The sequence below is a fragment of the Mizuhopecten yessoensis genome, unplaced genomic scaffold, assembly GCF_002113885.1.
Source record: "Mizuhopecten yessoensis strain PY_sf001 unplaced genomic scaffold, ASM211388v2 scaffold10359, whole genome shotgun sequence".
Classification (NCBI taxonomy): Eukaryota; Metazoa; Mollusca; class Bivalvia; order Pectinida; family Pectinidae; genus Mizuhopecten; species Mizuhopecten yessoensis.
Window position 1 is genome coordinate 922,072 of NW_018408507.1, and position 15,351 is coordinate 937,422.

General features: G+C 36.9%; 1 protein-coding gene across 1 annotated transcript; it reads left to right on the top strand.

Moving 5' to 3' along the window:
- The first annotated feature begins 1,202 nt into the window (after positions 1–1,202).
- LOC110460335 (sorting nexin-10-like) lies at positions 1,203–15,086 on the top strand. The gene is made up of 6 exons (XM_021513179.1): positions 1,203–1,289; positions 5,715–5,801; positions 9,521–9,621; positions 9,916–10,014; positions 11,335–11,493; positions 14,165–15,086. Exons 1-6 carry the CDS (start codon positions 1,287–1,289, stop codon positions 14,703–14,705), a joined length of 990 nt encoding a protein of 329 aa, XP_021368854.1. The 5' UTR covers positions 1,203–1,286; the 3' UTR covers positions 14,706–15,086.
- The last annotated feature ends 265 nt before the right edge of the window (positions 15,087–15,351 follow it).

Sequence of the window (15,351 nt, forward strand, 5' to 3'; positions counted from 1 at the left end):
GTATGTATATACCACTTCATAGTGTTTTCAACCTAAGTCCTAAGTAATTCTTATGTGATATACAAGTATTCATTCACTATTAACTATAACTTTTATTTACTGACAGCTACTCAGGCCTAATATGTTATGTGCTCAAAAAACTTGCCGCTATATTGCATGCGGAATTGTTATTTTACATATGTTTGTCGCAATAATAGCTCTCAAGAGCTAATGCTCCTTGTTAACCTGTATGCGACGTTAAATAAAGTTTCTTGTATCTTGTATCTTGTTGTATATTTATCTTTTCATTATTCATGTATAAGTAAACCTGGTCCGCTTAATTTGGTATATTTTTCATTTTATATTATACTTGTTGATTTCGTTTTATTTTTATCATATCGTTTCCATTACAAACTTCCATATACCATTGTTTTATCTCAATATTATATCAACTGATTGTTTAAAATTGTGACAACTTTTTCAAATAATATTTATTTCAACAATTCTTTTATGACGATGGCGGATCCAGAGACCTATCGGGGGGAGGGGTGTGTGTGTGTGTAAAAAAACCTCTGGATCCGCCACTGTTAACTAAATATTATTTAAGTGTCGTCTGTGATATTTTGTGTGGTCTTATCCGGATATTTATAGGTGTTTTTGGGGTGTTTTGGGGTGTTTTGGGGTAAATCGTGCCACCCCTACCCTACCTCCAACTAACAGGGACCTGAAAAATTGTCACATCTAGGTACATTTCGATAAAAAAAACTTAGTTTAGGTCCAATTATAGCTGTTATTTATGAATGGCGCCTTATTTTGCGTAGCCTCGGAAGACGAGACAGTTTCACTGCGAGGGGGATCCTTTGATTGGGTCTCTGAACTTTTGATGTTTCGAATTGTTACCATAAACACGGAACTAGATTATCTAAGTCTGTGCCATAAACTTGTTCATCGTTGGTTGTGATAATACGGTTGTTTAATGTCAGCTTGAAAGTTGTATTGCACTTCTGTGCTACAAGGTCTTTTTGAATGTGGAAAAAAACAAGATTCCCCATATTTTGTATTTATATAACATACTCGAGCCTAAGGTAGCTAAGTTCATATGTACCGAGACGTATACGTATAGAGCGTTCGTTATCAGGAACCTATGCAAGTCTATCAATGAATCACATAAACGTTTGAGAAACCAAGCGCTACCGTAACATTGAAGTGTTTACATCAGTCATGTGATCGGACTGGATGTAGACTGGGGATTTTAATGTTCCTGGAAATTTTTCTTAAAGTTAGCAGATGCACAGTCGAAGAAAACCATGGTAATGCGAGTCAGATGTTACACTGAGTAGGGATAGTAATGTTATATAGAAACAGCAAAGTCAGAAAAGTGCGTAGCTTTTGCTAGTGTAACTATGACCAGAGACGTATAATAATAATCTCTGCTCTGACATAAAATATAATATGTTATAAGAAACTTAGGCCTATCGATATATCGAATATTTTCAGGTTTCTGTTTGTTCATTTTCATATTGTCACGGACTTAGATTCCGTAATATTGTCATGAGATTAATTTATGATGTTATTACAAATGTGAAAATAAAATTATGTTGTATTGGATGTATTGTGTGATTGAGAAATGTACGTTATCTGTATGGTCGTCTGATCATGTGCATCGCTTTCGGACGAATCTGTGTTGTTTCGTCCTAAATCTCGTTTGCTGAGGGTTGCTTTGCCCTAAATCTAGTTCGCTCAGGGTTGTCATTGGTATCGTCGCCCTTAAAAAGCAACCACAGATGATCTATTATCTGTAGAAAACTTAAATTGAAGAATGAGATTAACATTAATACAATTGCATATGGAAACAAAAAAACTAACAATTGAAAACAAATATTTTTAAAATACGAACATTTGTCAACAACTTTCACTTGCTTGGAATTGCTTTCATAAGTTTTGGCACAGACTAAGATGTAATCTAATTCCATGGTTTTGGCGTGGCAAATTGAATCTTTGTCCAAGGATCATATATGAAAGCTTTATTTAAATTCGGTATAGTTACAAACGACAAAACATAAGATCTTATGAGCTTTTAACCAAATACATACAAGCATAATAACAATAAATTTATTATGCTTAAAAAGAAATTCTCAATATAGTGGCCTGCATCAATATGGTGGCCTGCATCAATATAGTGGCCTGCACATGTATCACTAAAAGTAGAAGAGAAATAAAATGATACAAAATAAGTGACCAAAGAAAATGAAGTCCATTGCTTTTTGTTACCATATCGTTTTGCTGATTATATCGTTATCCTATTGTTACAGAGCTTGAGGTCATTATTTTTTCAATGCATGGCTCTGCCAGGAGTCGAACCTGGGACCTCTGGCTATCACTAGTCTTTAAGTTCTACAGAATGAGCTTAAGACAAATTCTCTCTAGCCCCGAGGCCTCTTGCATTGTTTAGTGTATATGTAATAAATGTGCCTCTTATACTTTCTATACATGTAACTGTAAGGTGTTCAATATTGCCATCAATAATTGTATGTACGACTAGATTATTGAGGTAATATATATATCATGTTATATAAGACCAGCTGTCACTGGCCCTGCGTCAATCTTTTTATCTCTCCATGGAAGACGACAAGGTAATTCATATTATAATTTGGAATAAGGACCTCGCTACACTTGCTGATACAGATCTAGAAATGCCGGGAGTGCTAGGCAAGTGATGCCGGCCTAGTTGCCGACCAAGTGGTTCCCGGGAATTCTGTATCGGCGAGGGCCGCGGTGGCCACACGTACCAGAGGGAGGGAAGCCTGTGTTACTAGATGTAAATAGCTACTCATCACATATCATGTAAATACTTCCTTCCCCAAAATAAACCTGATGGAACTGTTTTTGTCGTTGCTGCCAGGTCATATGTTTCCGTCTATATGACAAGAACCAGTTAAAACCTAACATATACTTTGTATTCAATTTGTCTTCAATTTCTTTGCACATGTGCTGGATGAAAGCTGATCACTTTTCGAAACACAAACAGACTTAAGTGGGCAAATTTATTTGACAATTTACAAAAAGCAGTTTTCAGTTGCTATAGTTTTTTAGGTCACCTGAGCTTTGCTCAAGTGACCTATTCCAATCGCTTTTCGTCTGTCGTCGTCCGTCGTCGTGCGTCGTGCGTAAACTTTTACATTTTCAACTTCTTCTCAAGAACCAGTGGATGGATTTTTTTCAAACTTGGTCAGAATCATCCTTGGTAGATGAGGCTTCAAAATTGTAAAATTGGGATTCCTACCCCCACCCCTGGGGCCAGGGCGGGGCCCCAAAGGGAAAATTATCCAATATTTCAAAAATCTTCTTCTCCAGACTCACAGGTACTACAGTGATTTTCTCTACGTGGAAAGAAAGATCATCAGGGGCTTTACTTAAATTGTAAATTTCAGGACCCCCGAGCTATCCGTTCTCCCTTGGGGAGGGGGTAAAGTTTACTATAGTTTATATAGGGAAATAACACTTTTGGGTATATTTTGACAACTTTCTGTAGGAAATTATTTTTACTTGGTGAGAATTATCCTTGGAGGTAGATGGTTTCAAATTGTAAAATTGAGATTCCTACCCCGACCCCTGGGGCCAGGGCGGGGCCCCAAAGGGAAAATTAATCAATATTTCAAAAATCTTCTTCTCCAGACTCAGAGGTACTACAGTGATTTTCTTTACGTGGAAAGAAAGATCATCAGGGGCTTTATTTAAATTGAAAATATCAGGACCCCGAGCTATCCGTTCTCCCTTGGGGAGGGGTTAACGTTTAATATAGTTTATATAGGGAAATAACACTTTTCGGTATATATTTTATATATTTTCAGCAGAAAATTGCTCAAACTTAGTCAGAATCATCTTGGGTAAATGAGAGTTTTACTTTGTAAAATTAGGATTCCTGCCCCATCCCCAGGGGCTAGAGCGGGGCCCCAAAGGGAACATTTACCAATATTTTCAAATTCTTATCCATTGATGACATGACAAGTATTGTATTTCACTTAGTTTACATGCTGATTTCCACATCACATCTAAATAATAAAATAAAGCTACCAGTATCTATGATATAACTCAGGTGACCGCTAAGGCCCTTGGGCCTCTTGTTTTATAGATTGTGCATATATATAGTAATCCAATTAATTGCTAATTTCAGCAAACTTAACTGATGTGAGACTGTGGAAACAGCTGTTTTTTTAAGGGGTCTAGATCTGATATTGATGAATGTCAGAAAGTGATATCCCAAAGATTCACATTTACAGTACACGTTTTCGCATCACATATTTTATTTTGTACCTTTTGGATATGAAATATTATATTTAAACAGAGTCTAGACAGTACTGCTTAAAATTGATATATTGCTACAATTCATTATTTTTTTAATAGGTCAAACAAAGACTTAACTTTAAAAGGGCACTGTTTATAATCCAGTCATACAAAGACTTAACTTTAAAAGGACACTGTTTATAATCCAGTCATACAAAGACTTAACTTTAAAAGGACACTGTTTATAATCCAGTCATACAAAGATTTAACTTTAAAAGGGCACTGTTTATAATCCAGTCTTACAAAGACTTAACTTTAAAAGGGCACTGTTTATAATCCAGTCCTACAAAGACTTAACTTTAAAAGGGCACTGTTTATACATGTAATCCAGTCATACAAAGACTTAACTTTAAAAGGGCACTGTTTATACATGTAATCCAGTCATACAAAGTTTTAATTAAGTTACCTCAAGATGCATTTACCGTTGGTCCAATAAATAAGAGCAAAGAGCAACTAAAGAGTAGAAAGGATAAAACTTACATAGAAATAGATCAGACGATGGTGGACACCATATGCATGGTTCCTCTAGGATCTCTTGTTGACACTTTGATCTTTATTAAAATTTCTAGAAATTCCTTAAAATTTCATTTGGAAGACTATATATAGCTAGTGCTTTTGTTGAAATGTTGCATTTTAAGTATCAGAATCATTTACAATTAAATTAATACAGGATCCTTTAAATTTAGTCACCAGCGGCACCAATGCTCTGCTGTCATTTAAGGATAGTGTTGATTGTTCACAATTTCGTAGTGCTCATCTTGTTAGAGCTTTTAACTTGTTAGAGCTAGTATAACTTGTTAGAGCTAGTATAACTTGTTGGAGGTAGTATAACTTGTTAGAGCTAGTATAACTTGTTAGAGCTGGTGTAACTTGTTAGAGCTAGTATAACTTGTTAGAGCTAGTATAACTTGTTGGAGGTAGTATAACAAGTTAGAGCTAGTATAACAAGTTAACTTGTTAGAGGTAGTATAACAAGTTAGAGCTAGTATAACCTGTTAGAGCTAGTATAACTTGTTAGAGCTAGTATAACTTGTTAGAGGTAGTATAACTTGTTAGAGGTAGTATAACATGCAAACTGTCATTGTGATCTTTATGAGGCATTCTGACATAGTATTCAAGTATGCGAAATATATCATTGATTACAAGCTTTAATTTGAGCATCATTAAAAAAATGTTATGGTCAATTGACATTGTTGATGCCACTATGTTTGTACATCCCTTGATCACGAGGTACATGTTTATAGGTATATATTTAATTTGTAGAAAGTCCACTTGTGCGCTGTTAGTGTTATATTGTTATGTATAGGCTGGTGTTTAAAGACAACAGTTACTTAATATGTGTTGTCATTTTACTTATCATTTCCTTATTACCAATGACTTGATATTTTCAGTCATCAGTGGATGTTTGTGTGAGGAACCCGGTAACACATAACACCTGGGACAATGGCCGCTACATTACCTATGAGATCGCAATCAAGGTAAGTGTGGGGAAAAAACCCATTCTGCATTGAAAATGCTGATATTATTTGTATTTTTTGACGAAAAATTTTGGATGAAGCTTTGAGATTCATTCAAAATTTCTACATTGTTAGTGCCACTTAGGTTCATGTGCAGACGTACTCGTATGCAAGTTACTATTACGGAAGATTTTTAATGATCGGTATAGATCATGTGCAGACGTACTCGTATGCAAGTTACTATTACGGAAGATTTTTAATGATCGGTATAGATCATGTGCAGACGTACTCGTATGCAAGTTACTATTACGGAAGATTTTTAATGATCGGTATAGATCATGTGCAGACATACTCGTATGCAAGTTACTATTACGGAAGATTTTTAATGATCGGTATAGATCATGTGCAGACGTACTCGTATGCAAGTTACTATTACGGAAGATTTTTAATGATCGGTATAGATCATGTGCAGACATACTCGTATGCAAGTTACTATTACGGAAGATTTTTAATGATCGGTATAGATCATGTGCAGACGTACTCGTATGCAAGTTACTATTACGGAAGATTTTTAATGATCGGTATAGATCATGTGCAGACATACTCGTATGCAAGTTACTATTACGGAAGATTTTTAGGTCACCTGAGCTTTAGCTCAAGTGACCTATTGCTATCCGTTTTCGTCCGTCGTCGTCCGTCGTCCGTCGTCCGTCGTCCGTTAACATTTTACATTTCAAACTTAAAGTCAAGTTCTGCTGGGCCGATTGAACTGAAAGTTGATAGGAATGATCGCCTCATGGTCCTGACAAAGTGTTGTTATTTTTCGGGTCGATCAGAAATCCAATATGGCCGCCACGGCCGCCATTTTGAAAACCTATTTCAAACTTAAAGTCAAGTTCTGCTGGACCGATTGAACTGAAAGTTGGTAGGAATGATCGCCTCATGGTCCTGACAAAGTGTTGTTATTTTTCGGGTCGATCAGAAATCCAATATGGCCGCCACGGCCGCCATTTTGAAAACCTATTTCAAACTTAAAGTCAAGTTCTGCTGGACCGATTGAACTGAAAGTTGGTAGGAATGATCGCCTCATGGTCCTGACAAAGTGTTGTTATTTTTCGGGTCGATCAGAAATCCAATATGGCCGCCACGGCCGCCATTTTGAAAACCTATTTCAAACTTAAAGTCAAGTTCTGCTGGACCGATTGAACTGAAAGTTGGTAGGAATGATCGCCTCATGGTCCTGACAAAGTGTTGTTATTTTTCGGGTCGATCAGAAATCCAATATGGCCGCCACGGCCGCCATTTTGAAAACCTATTTCAAACTTAAAGTCAAGTTCTGCTGGACCGATTGAACTGAAAGTTGGTAGGAATGATCGCCTCATGGTCCTGACAAAGTGTTGTTATTTTTCGGGTCGATCAGAAATCCAATATGGCCGCCACGGCCGCCATTTTGAAAACCTATTTCAAACTTAAAGTCAAGTTCTGCTGGACCGATTGAACTGAAAGTTGGTAGGAATGATCGCCTCATGGTCCTGACAAAGTGTTGTTATTTTTCGGGTCGATCAGAAATCCAATATGGCCGCCACGGCCGCCATTTTGAAAACCTATTTCAAACTTAAAGTCAAGTTCTGCTGGACCGATTGAACTGAAAGTTGGTAGGAATGATCGCCTCATGGTCCTGACAAAGTGTTGTTATTTTTCGGGTCGATCAGAAATCCAATATGGCCGCCACGGCCACCATTTTGAAAACCTATTTCAAACTTAAAGTCAAGTTCTGCTGGACCGATTGAACTGAAAGTTGGTAGGAATGATCGCCTCATGGTCCTGACAAAGTGTTGTTATTTTTTGGGTCGATCAGAAATCCAATATGGCCACCACGGCCGCCATTTTGAAAACCTATTTCAAACTTAAAGTCAAGTTCTGCTGGACCGATTGAACTTAAAGTTTGTAGGAATGATCGACTCATGGTCCTGACAAAGTGTTGTTATTTTTCAGGTCAATCATAAATCCAATATGGCCGCCACGGCCACCATTTTGAAAACATATTTCAAACTTAAAGTCAAGTTCTGCTAGGCCGATTGAACTGAAACTTTGTAGGAATGATTGACTCATGGTCCTGACAAAGTGTTGTTATTTTTCAGGTCGATCAGAAATCCAATATGGCCACCACAGCTGCCATTTTGGTAAACTATTTCAAACTTAAAGTAAAGATCTACTTGGCCGATTGAACTGAAACTTTGTAGGAATGATCGAATCATGGTCCTGACAAAGTGTTGTTATTTTTCGGGTCAATCAGAAATACAATTTGGCTGCCATGGCCGCTATTTTGCTACTAAGTTCTAATAGGCCGATCTCACTTAAAATTGGTCTAGGAATGATCAGCTCATGGTCCTGACAAAGTTAAGTTAACATTATACTATTTTTTACTCAAATTGGTACATATTTCAACAACAAAAATAAATACTATAGACTCAGGTGACCGTTAAGGCCCATGGGCCTCTTGTTAATGATCAGTATAGATCATGTGCAGACATACTCGTATGCAAGTTACTATTACGGAAGATTTTTAATGATCAGTATAGATTATGAACTGTTCAAATAAATAATAATTATTACTCTTTGATATGAATATATGAAGTAACTATTTATTGATGCTGAATGTTACTAAAGTGTAAGTAGGATTGATTGATCATTTAGGATTGTTTTGTTATTGTCAATACAAAGTACAATTATCTTGATGAAGTTCTACGAGTTTTCCCCCCAAACATCAGGATGTACAATGTATGTTGAGATGATTCCTTGACAAGGACAGTGATCAGTTTTAGGATTTTGAAGAGGTTCAATGAAATAAGAATATTATATTTGTACGTTATCTGATTAATAGTGGACAGCAGGCAGACTTCGGTCACTTAGACCGGGAACTCAGTTTGCATGAGGATGGCCATTTTTGTGTTTTCAGTCATTTTGTGTCGATCTGGGAAGATTGTATGTAAAATATCTGTGGAACATACTGGCTACTGGGTAGTGTTTAGAGATAAATTAAGTACTGACTGAAGATTTTCTGGATGAAGAAGAGCAAACACAACAGAATTAAGTATATATATATGGGCCTTAAGCTTCCTTTTTATCAAAATTTGACCAAAGTTAACAGTTAAACTTGTCATGTTTTCTAGTTTTTCTGTCTAGTTTATAATTATGGATTTATTTAGTAAAAGTTTGTACCTATATGCTGTGTGTCAAAAATATGCATTTAAAATCAGGGAGAACTGCATGTTTTCTTGTACAGTATATATATATATATACATTACCTCTACAGCTGAATTTATAAATCTGCAGATATAATGACTCTAATGCAAAAGATGTACCAACTCTGGTTTTTGGCTTATTTCTAGGAACTTCCTGTCACTAACCAGGACAATCTGGGGTGATTGAATACAACGTACATGTAGATACCCGTTAGTTTAGACCCCTTTATGAATAATGTGGTTCCCCATAAATTCAAGTTTATTAATTTTAAATGTTAAAATGATATGAAGTTTATCAAGGTTTATCTGTAGTATGGGAAGGGAGTGAGGAAACGTACTGTAGTTTTAATATGATTTACCTCCTGTTTACCTAGGCCCGTCGAACGCGTCCGTATGTATAGGAAACGAGTTTTAATGGAAAACTTGCTTATTGTTCTTACATTCGACAGCTTGTATATCGGAAGGCACCAGTCTTATACTTAGTTTCATTTTCAGACATCCAACTGTGCCTTCAGTTTGTCTGAGTCTCTTACCCGCAGACGGTATTCTGAATTTGAATGGCTGAGAAAGAGGCTTCGTTTGCACCATCCATTGCTGTGAGTAAATGCACACACGTATATTTAAGCATATTTTATATCATAGGTACTACCAATCAAGAAATGCAGATCTCACGCACCCCCTGTAACAATGTAATTTTCTATAATTAAGCATTGGTTATAAACAAGAGAATCTACTGTTGTATAAAGTAAGAGAATAACGGGATGATCATGAGGTTCAGATAACAAAAACAGTACATGTTACATGTACATGTTAAACAGACAGGTGATACAGGCTCTCTCCAGGGCTTTATATTGTACATGTTAAATAGAACACCTTTTTTGTTGTTGTAGAAAACCTCCACCACTGCCACCAAAGAAAATCTTTGGGGATCGGTTTGATGCTGATTTTATAGCGTTTAGAATGAAGGATCTGGAGAACTTCCTCATCAAGTAAGTCAGGAGCTCGTTTTCAGTGAAAAGTTGTCCTTATCTGAATGTATGATCTTTAGTATAGGTTAGTAAAGGTTAAGTTGTCTGCATCTAATCCATGACTATTATTAGCTCACTGGTCAAAAGGACCAAGGTGAGCTTATGCCATACCGTGGCGTCTGTTGTCCCTCCGTTGTCAATTTCTTCAAACAACTTCTTCTCCTTAACTGCTGATCGAAATTTAACCAATTTGGACCAGAAGCATCTCTTGGTGGTGGGGATTCAAAATTGTATAAATTGCTGAGCATCAAGAAACAAACACAAACATGATATAAGAATTGACCCTGGGGTCTGGCCCCACCCTTAGGGACTTAATTCCTCAGCTATAACTTTGAAACAGTTGAGATCCCCACCCCATAACCATATATACCATTGTTGGGTATCAAGTGACAAACACACTCATTTAATATAAGAATTGAACCTTTGGTCTTGCTCTACCCCCTAGGGACTTAATTCCTGGGCCATAACTTTGAAATGGTTGAGATCCTCCAACCCATAACCATATATATCATTGCTGGGCATCAGGAGACAGACACAATCATAATACTAACATAATTTTTTATGTATTGACTCATTGGTCTAGTCCACCCCTAGGGACTTAATTTCTGGGTCATAACTTTGGAATGGTTAAGATCTTCAACTGATAGCCATTTATACCATTACTGGGCATAAAGATCCTGGTGTGCAATACAGGCCCTCTGGATCTCTTGTTATAGATTACATTATCGGAAGAATTAAAAGGTCAATAGACATTAGACTTTGATTTTAAGTAGACCATTAAGTATGTACCTTTTTCATTGTTCTGAGATCATCACATCTAAATGGTTGAAATACCCATCGTATAACCATTTACATGCTTGCTGGGCATGACAAAAAATCCACAAGCATGTATGCTACCAAGATTTGAGTATTGTGTTTTTGTCAAAAGTCAACTTGGTATACTGTCTATGATCAAATGATAACAGGCTTTAATGGGAGGAAAGGTTGTAAGAACTTGGTTAAGCTCCACATGGTACAGGATCCTAATGTTTGGCCAGTAGATACCTGCATGGATAAAGTTTTCTTATGCAAATGACATTGACATACTTTCAAGGTTACATTAAGCAACTTCAAGCAACATTTTTTATAGAACTGTCAAGTCTACAGTCATGATACTTGAGAATGTTATGTGACTAGGGTCAAAGGTTATCGTGAGCTATATTTATGTATAATTGGTAATGGAGGTCAAACAATCCATAATCAAATGTAATGTACACATGTTATTCTCCTGTTGTTGTCTAGGTTACTGGAGGTCAAGCTGTTCGTGTCAGATGCCTTATTACACCTGTTTATACAGTCAGACCTTACCTGTAAGGATATTGATGATGTCATGGATGGGAAAATGGGAGCTGATGTTATAGAGCACATATGGCAAAGTGGCGGGATCAAAGAAAACTGCAGGTATCAACAGAGGTCAAGCAATCTGATTCCTATTTTGGTATTTGTTTTGCCCGATAAAAGATGTGAAATTTTTGCCTCATCATTGACCTTGATTTAAAGGCTGTTGTGGTTTTTGGTCACATATGTTTCAGCTTATTTTGTAAATCCATCTTTCCTTGTGGTAAAACCTCTGTGCAGAAATGATGTCTTTCCCCAGTGCTGCCCTTGTTTGAAGGAGTGGCCTTTTTATATGCCCGTCAAATTTGACGGGAGTATTATGGTATGGCGGTGTCCGTCTGTCTGGTATAAACTTTTGTTTGTCCGGCAATCTCCTCCTACATTTTTCGACCCATCTCTTTGAAACTTGGTATACATTATAATCATGATATGAAGTTGTGTCTCCCTTAAAAGAATTTTGATTCAACAATTTTTCCAAAAGTTATTGCCCTTTGTTTATTTCAGTATTTGATTTTTGTCCAGGAATCTCCTCCTACATATTTTCGACGGATCTCTTTGAAACTTGGTATACATTATAATCATGATACGAAGTTGTGTCTCCCTTACAAGAATTTTGATTCAACGTTTTTTGCAAGAGTAATTGCCCTTTGTTCATTTCAGTATTTATTTTTTGTCCGGAGATTTTCTCCTACATTTTTATCTCACAAAGTGCCAAGTGAGCTTATGCCGTGGCGCGGCGTCCAGCGTCAATATTTTACTTTAATTGACTTCTTCTTAATAACCGAAAGGCCTAGGGTGTCGATATTTGGCCAGAAGCAAACTGGGATGAAGGGCTACAAAGTTAATGACCTTCACCCATTTTCAAGGTCACAGTGGTCAAATATTTTAAAAACATTAAATAACTTCTTCTGAATGACCAAAATGCACAGGGTGATGATATTTGGCCAGTAGCATGCTAGGGTAAAGGGCTATCAAGTTTGTTCAAATGAATGACCTTCACTTATATTCAAGGTCACAGGGGTCAAATATTTTAAAAACATTAAATAACTTCTTCTGAATGACCAAAATGCACAGGGTGATGATATTTGGCCAGTAGCATGCTAGGGTAAAGGGCTATCAAGTTTGTTCAAATGAATGACCTTCACTTATATTCAAGGTCACAGGGGTCAAATATTTTAAAAACATTAAATAACTTCTTCTGAATGACCAAAATGCACAGGGTGATGATATTTGGCCAGTAGCATGCTAGGGTAAAGGGCTATCAAGTTTGTTCAAATGAATGACTTTCACCTATTTTCAAGGTCACAGGGGTCAAATATGTGAAAAACATTAAACAAGTTCTTCTTAATAACCAAAATGCACAGGGTGATGATATTTGGCCAGTAGCATGCTAGGGTAAAGGGCTATCAAGTTTGTTCAAATGAATGACTTTCACCTATTTTCAAGGTCACAGGGGTCAAATATGTGAAAAACATTAAACAAGTTCTTCTTAATAACCAAAATGAAAAGGGTGATGATATTTGGCCAGTAGCATGCTGAGATGAAGGGCTACACAGTTTGTTCAAATGCATGACCTTCACCCATATTCAAGGTCACAGGGGCCAAATATGTTAAAAACTTTAAACAACTTCTTCTGAATAACCAAAATGCCCAGGGTGATGATATTTAGTCAGTAGCATACTAGGATCAAGGGCTACCGTGTTTGTTTCAATGTCTGACCTTGAAACATATTCAAGGTGACAAGGAGCAGATATGTTCAAAATATTTAAACAACTTGCTCTGAATAACCAAAATGCTCAGGATGTTGATATTTAGTCAGTAGCATGCTGGGATCAAGGACTACTGTACTATGTTGTTAAAGTGAATGACTTTGACTTATATTCAAGGTCACAGGGGTCAAATTTGTTTAAAATCTTTGAATGACCTCTTCTGAATAATCATGGGTCCCAGGATGTTGATACTTTGCAAGTTGCATCCTGAGATGAAAGGCTATTAAATTTGTTCAACATAATGACTTTGTTCGACTTTCAATCACAGGGATGAAATGTTTTAAAAAAAATTAACAGGATCTTTTGAATGAATTTTAATCATAAATACTGATATTTTTTCCTGTAGCTTTATTTTAGATAACTTTTAAGGTTGCAAGTGTGAGATTTATACCAGGTGAGCAATGCAGGCCCATTGGGCCTCTTGTCTATAGAATGTCAGCTAACCACTCTTAGAATAATGCAGATATTATTTCAATGTAAGCAAGTATATAACACTATATGGCATTCGACAGGCATATATTGTTCCTCCCCACTATACTCTTGTTAGCATAATGCTCTCACTTGGCCCCGGAAAACAAGGCGTCCAAATTGCCCGCAGCCTTACCTAAAAAGATTTTTTTTATCTGAGAAGCAGGGCAAACAAAAGTTCTTAGGGATGTGCTACCATCTCTTCATAGTCTAGTGATAGGGGCCCACACAAGATGTACTGTCCCAGTGTAACCAAAGTTTGGCATGTCCCTTAGGTGGTAAGGGGGTTGGGCCTTCTGTTCAGGAACTCCCTGGAGCATAGGAGGTACAGCCATTTTGACACAATCATTGACTCTGTGGATAATTCCAGCACACAAGATACATCCATAACTGGTTCATGATAAGACTTTCATTGTCGTACTCACTATTAATTAATCAGCTTTTCTAGAAATGAGCTATGAGTTATAATTGTTGCATTTCTTTGATTGTTATGACAGAGATTTCAACAAGAATGCTGTGATAACAACAAAGTCTGATGTCAGCCCACTTGATGAACCGAATGAGGATGCGAGTAGCGTTATAAGTGACAGCAGTGTGGACTACTTAACTGAGAGCACAAGCTCGTCAGTGACAGAGGAGGAGTTCAGTGCATTTCCACCTCTGTCAGAGGTGATAGACAACAGTGGCAGTGAGCTGTCTCCCACAGGTCATGTGACGCCAACAGCAACCAATGGAGGGACAGCTGCATCACAAATAAACAGGAAAGACGCCAAAAACAATATAGAAACTGGCATATTTGTAGATAAGTTTAAGTATTTAAAACAAAATGGTGAAAACAGGAGAGAGGAAGACTTGGAATCTGATTCTGACATAGAGGTGTTAAGTAATGTCGTGGCGAGTACCAGAGAGAATGAACTTACATGTACACAGACCTCACAGTGTATGACAGAAACAGTTAGTCCAACTCAGCATTCGGGTCCCCAACAAACTCATGTCACTTGCAGAATGAGTTATAGCATTAATGGTGATATCTGCTGACGTAAGGCACACATAAAGGACAAGTTAATGAGATTAGTTCCTATGATGGTTTGTGACTTTTCAGGACTCCAGGATCTATAGTTCTGAGGTTCTAAGATTTTAAAAGCTTGGTTATTTCATGGTTACCATGTGAATAAGAAAAGTACATTTTATCTTAAGTAACAATGGATTTTATTTCACTTATACTTACCATTATTTTAGTATGCATATCTTTCCACTCCTCCTTTTAGTTATTGTCATGATATAAAAGGAAGAAATCCCCAAACTTCCCCTGAGAGGTCCTTCTATATAGCTACTCTGCTTGCATATGCAAGCATGACATAATAATAAAAAAAAACAAAAAAAAACAACAACATTTTATATAGCGCCCTATGGCTATCTAGCTAACATAAGCCCCTCTAAAGCGCTTTACAGTACATAGGTATACAATTTTATACAGTCAATACAATTAGCATATATATTAATCAATACAATATTGAGGAATTCGCAGGAGCTACCTTATCAGGTGCTAACTACTAGTCCTATGCCACCTGGCTAATATCTCCCTATGTGTGTATGCCTGTGTGTGTGCTGGAGATGTATTGTGTTCTGTTTGTAATGGAAACCGTGCTTCCAACGGTATCATTTATATTGCCACCTCACTTGA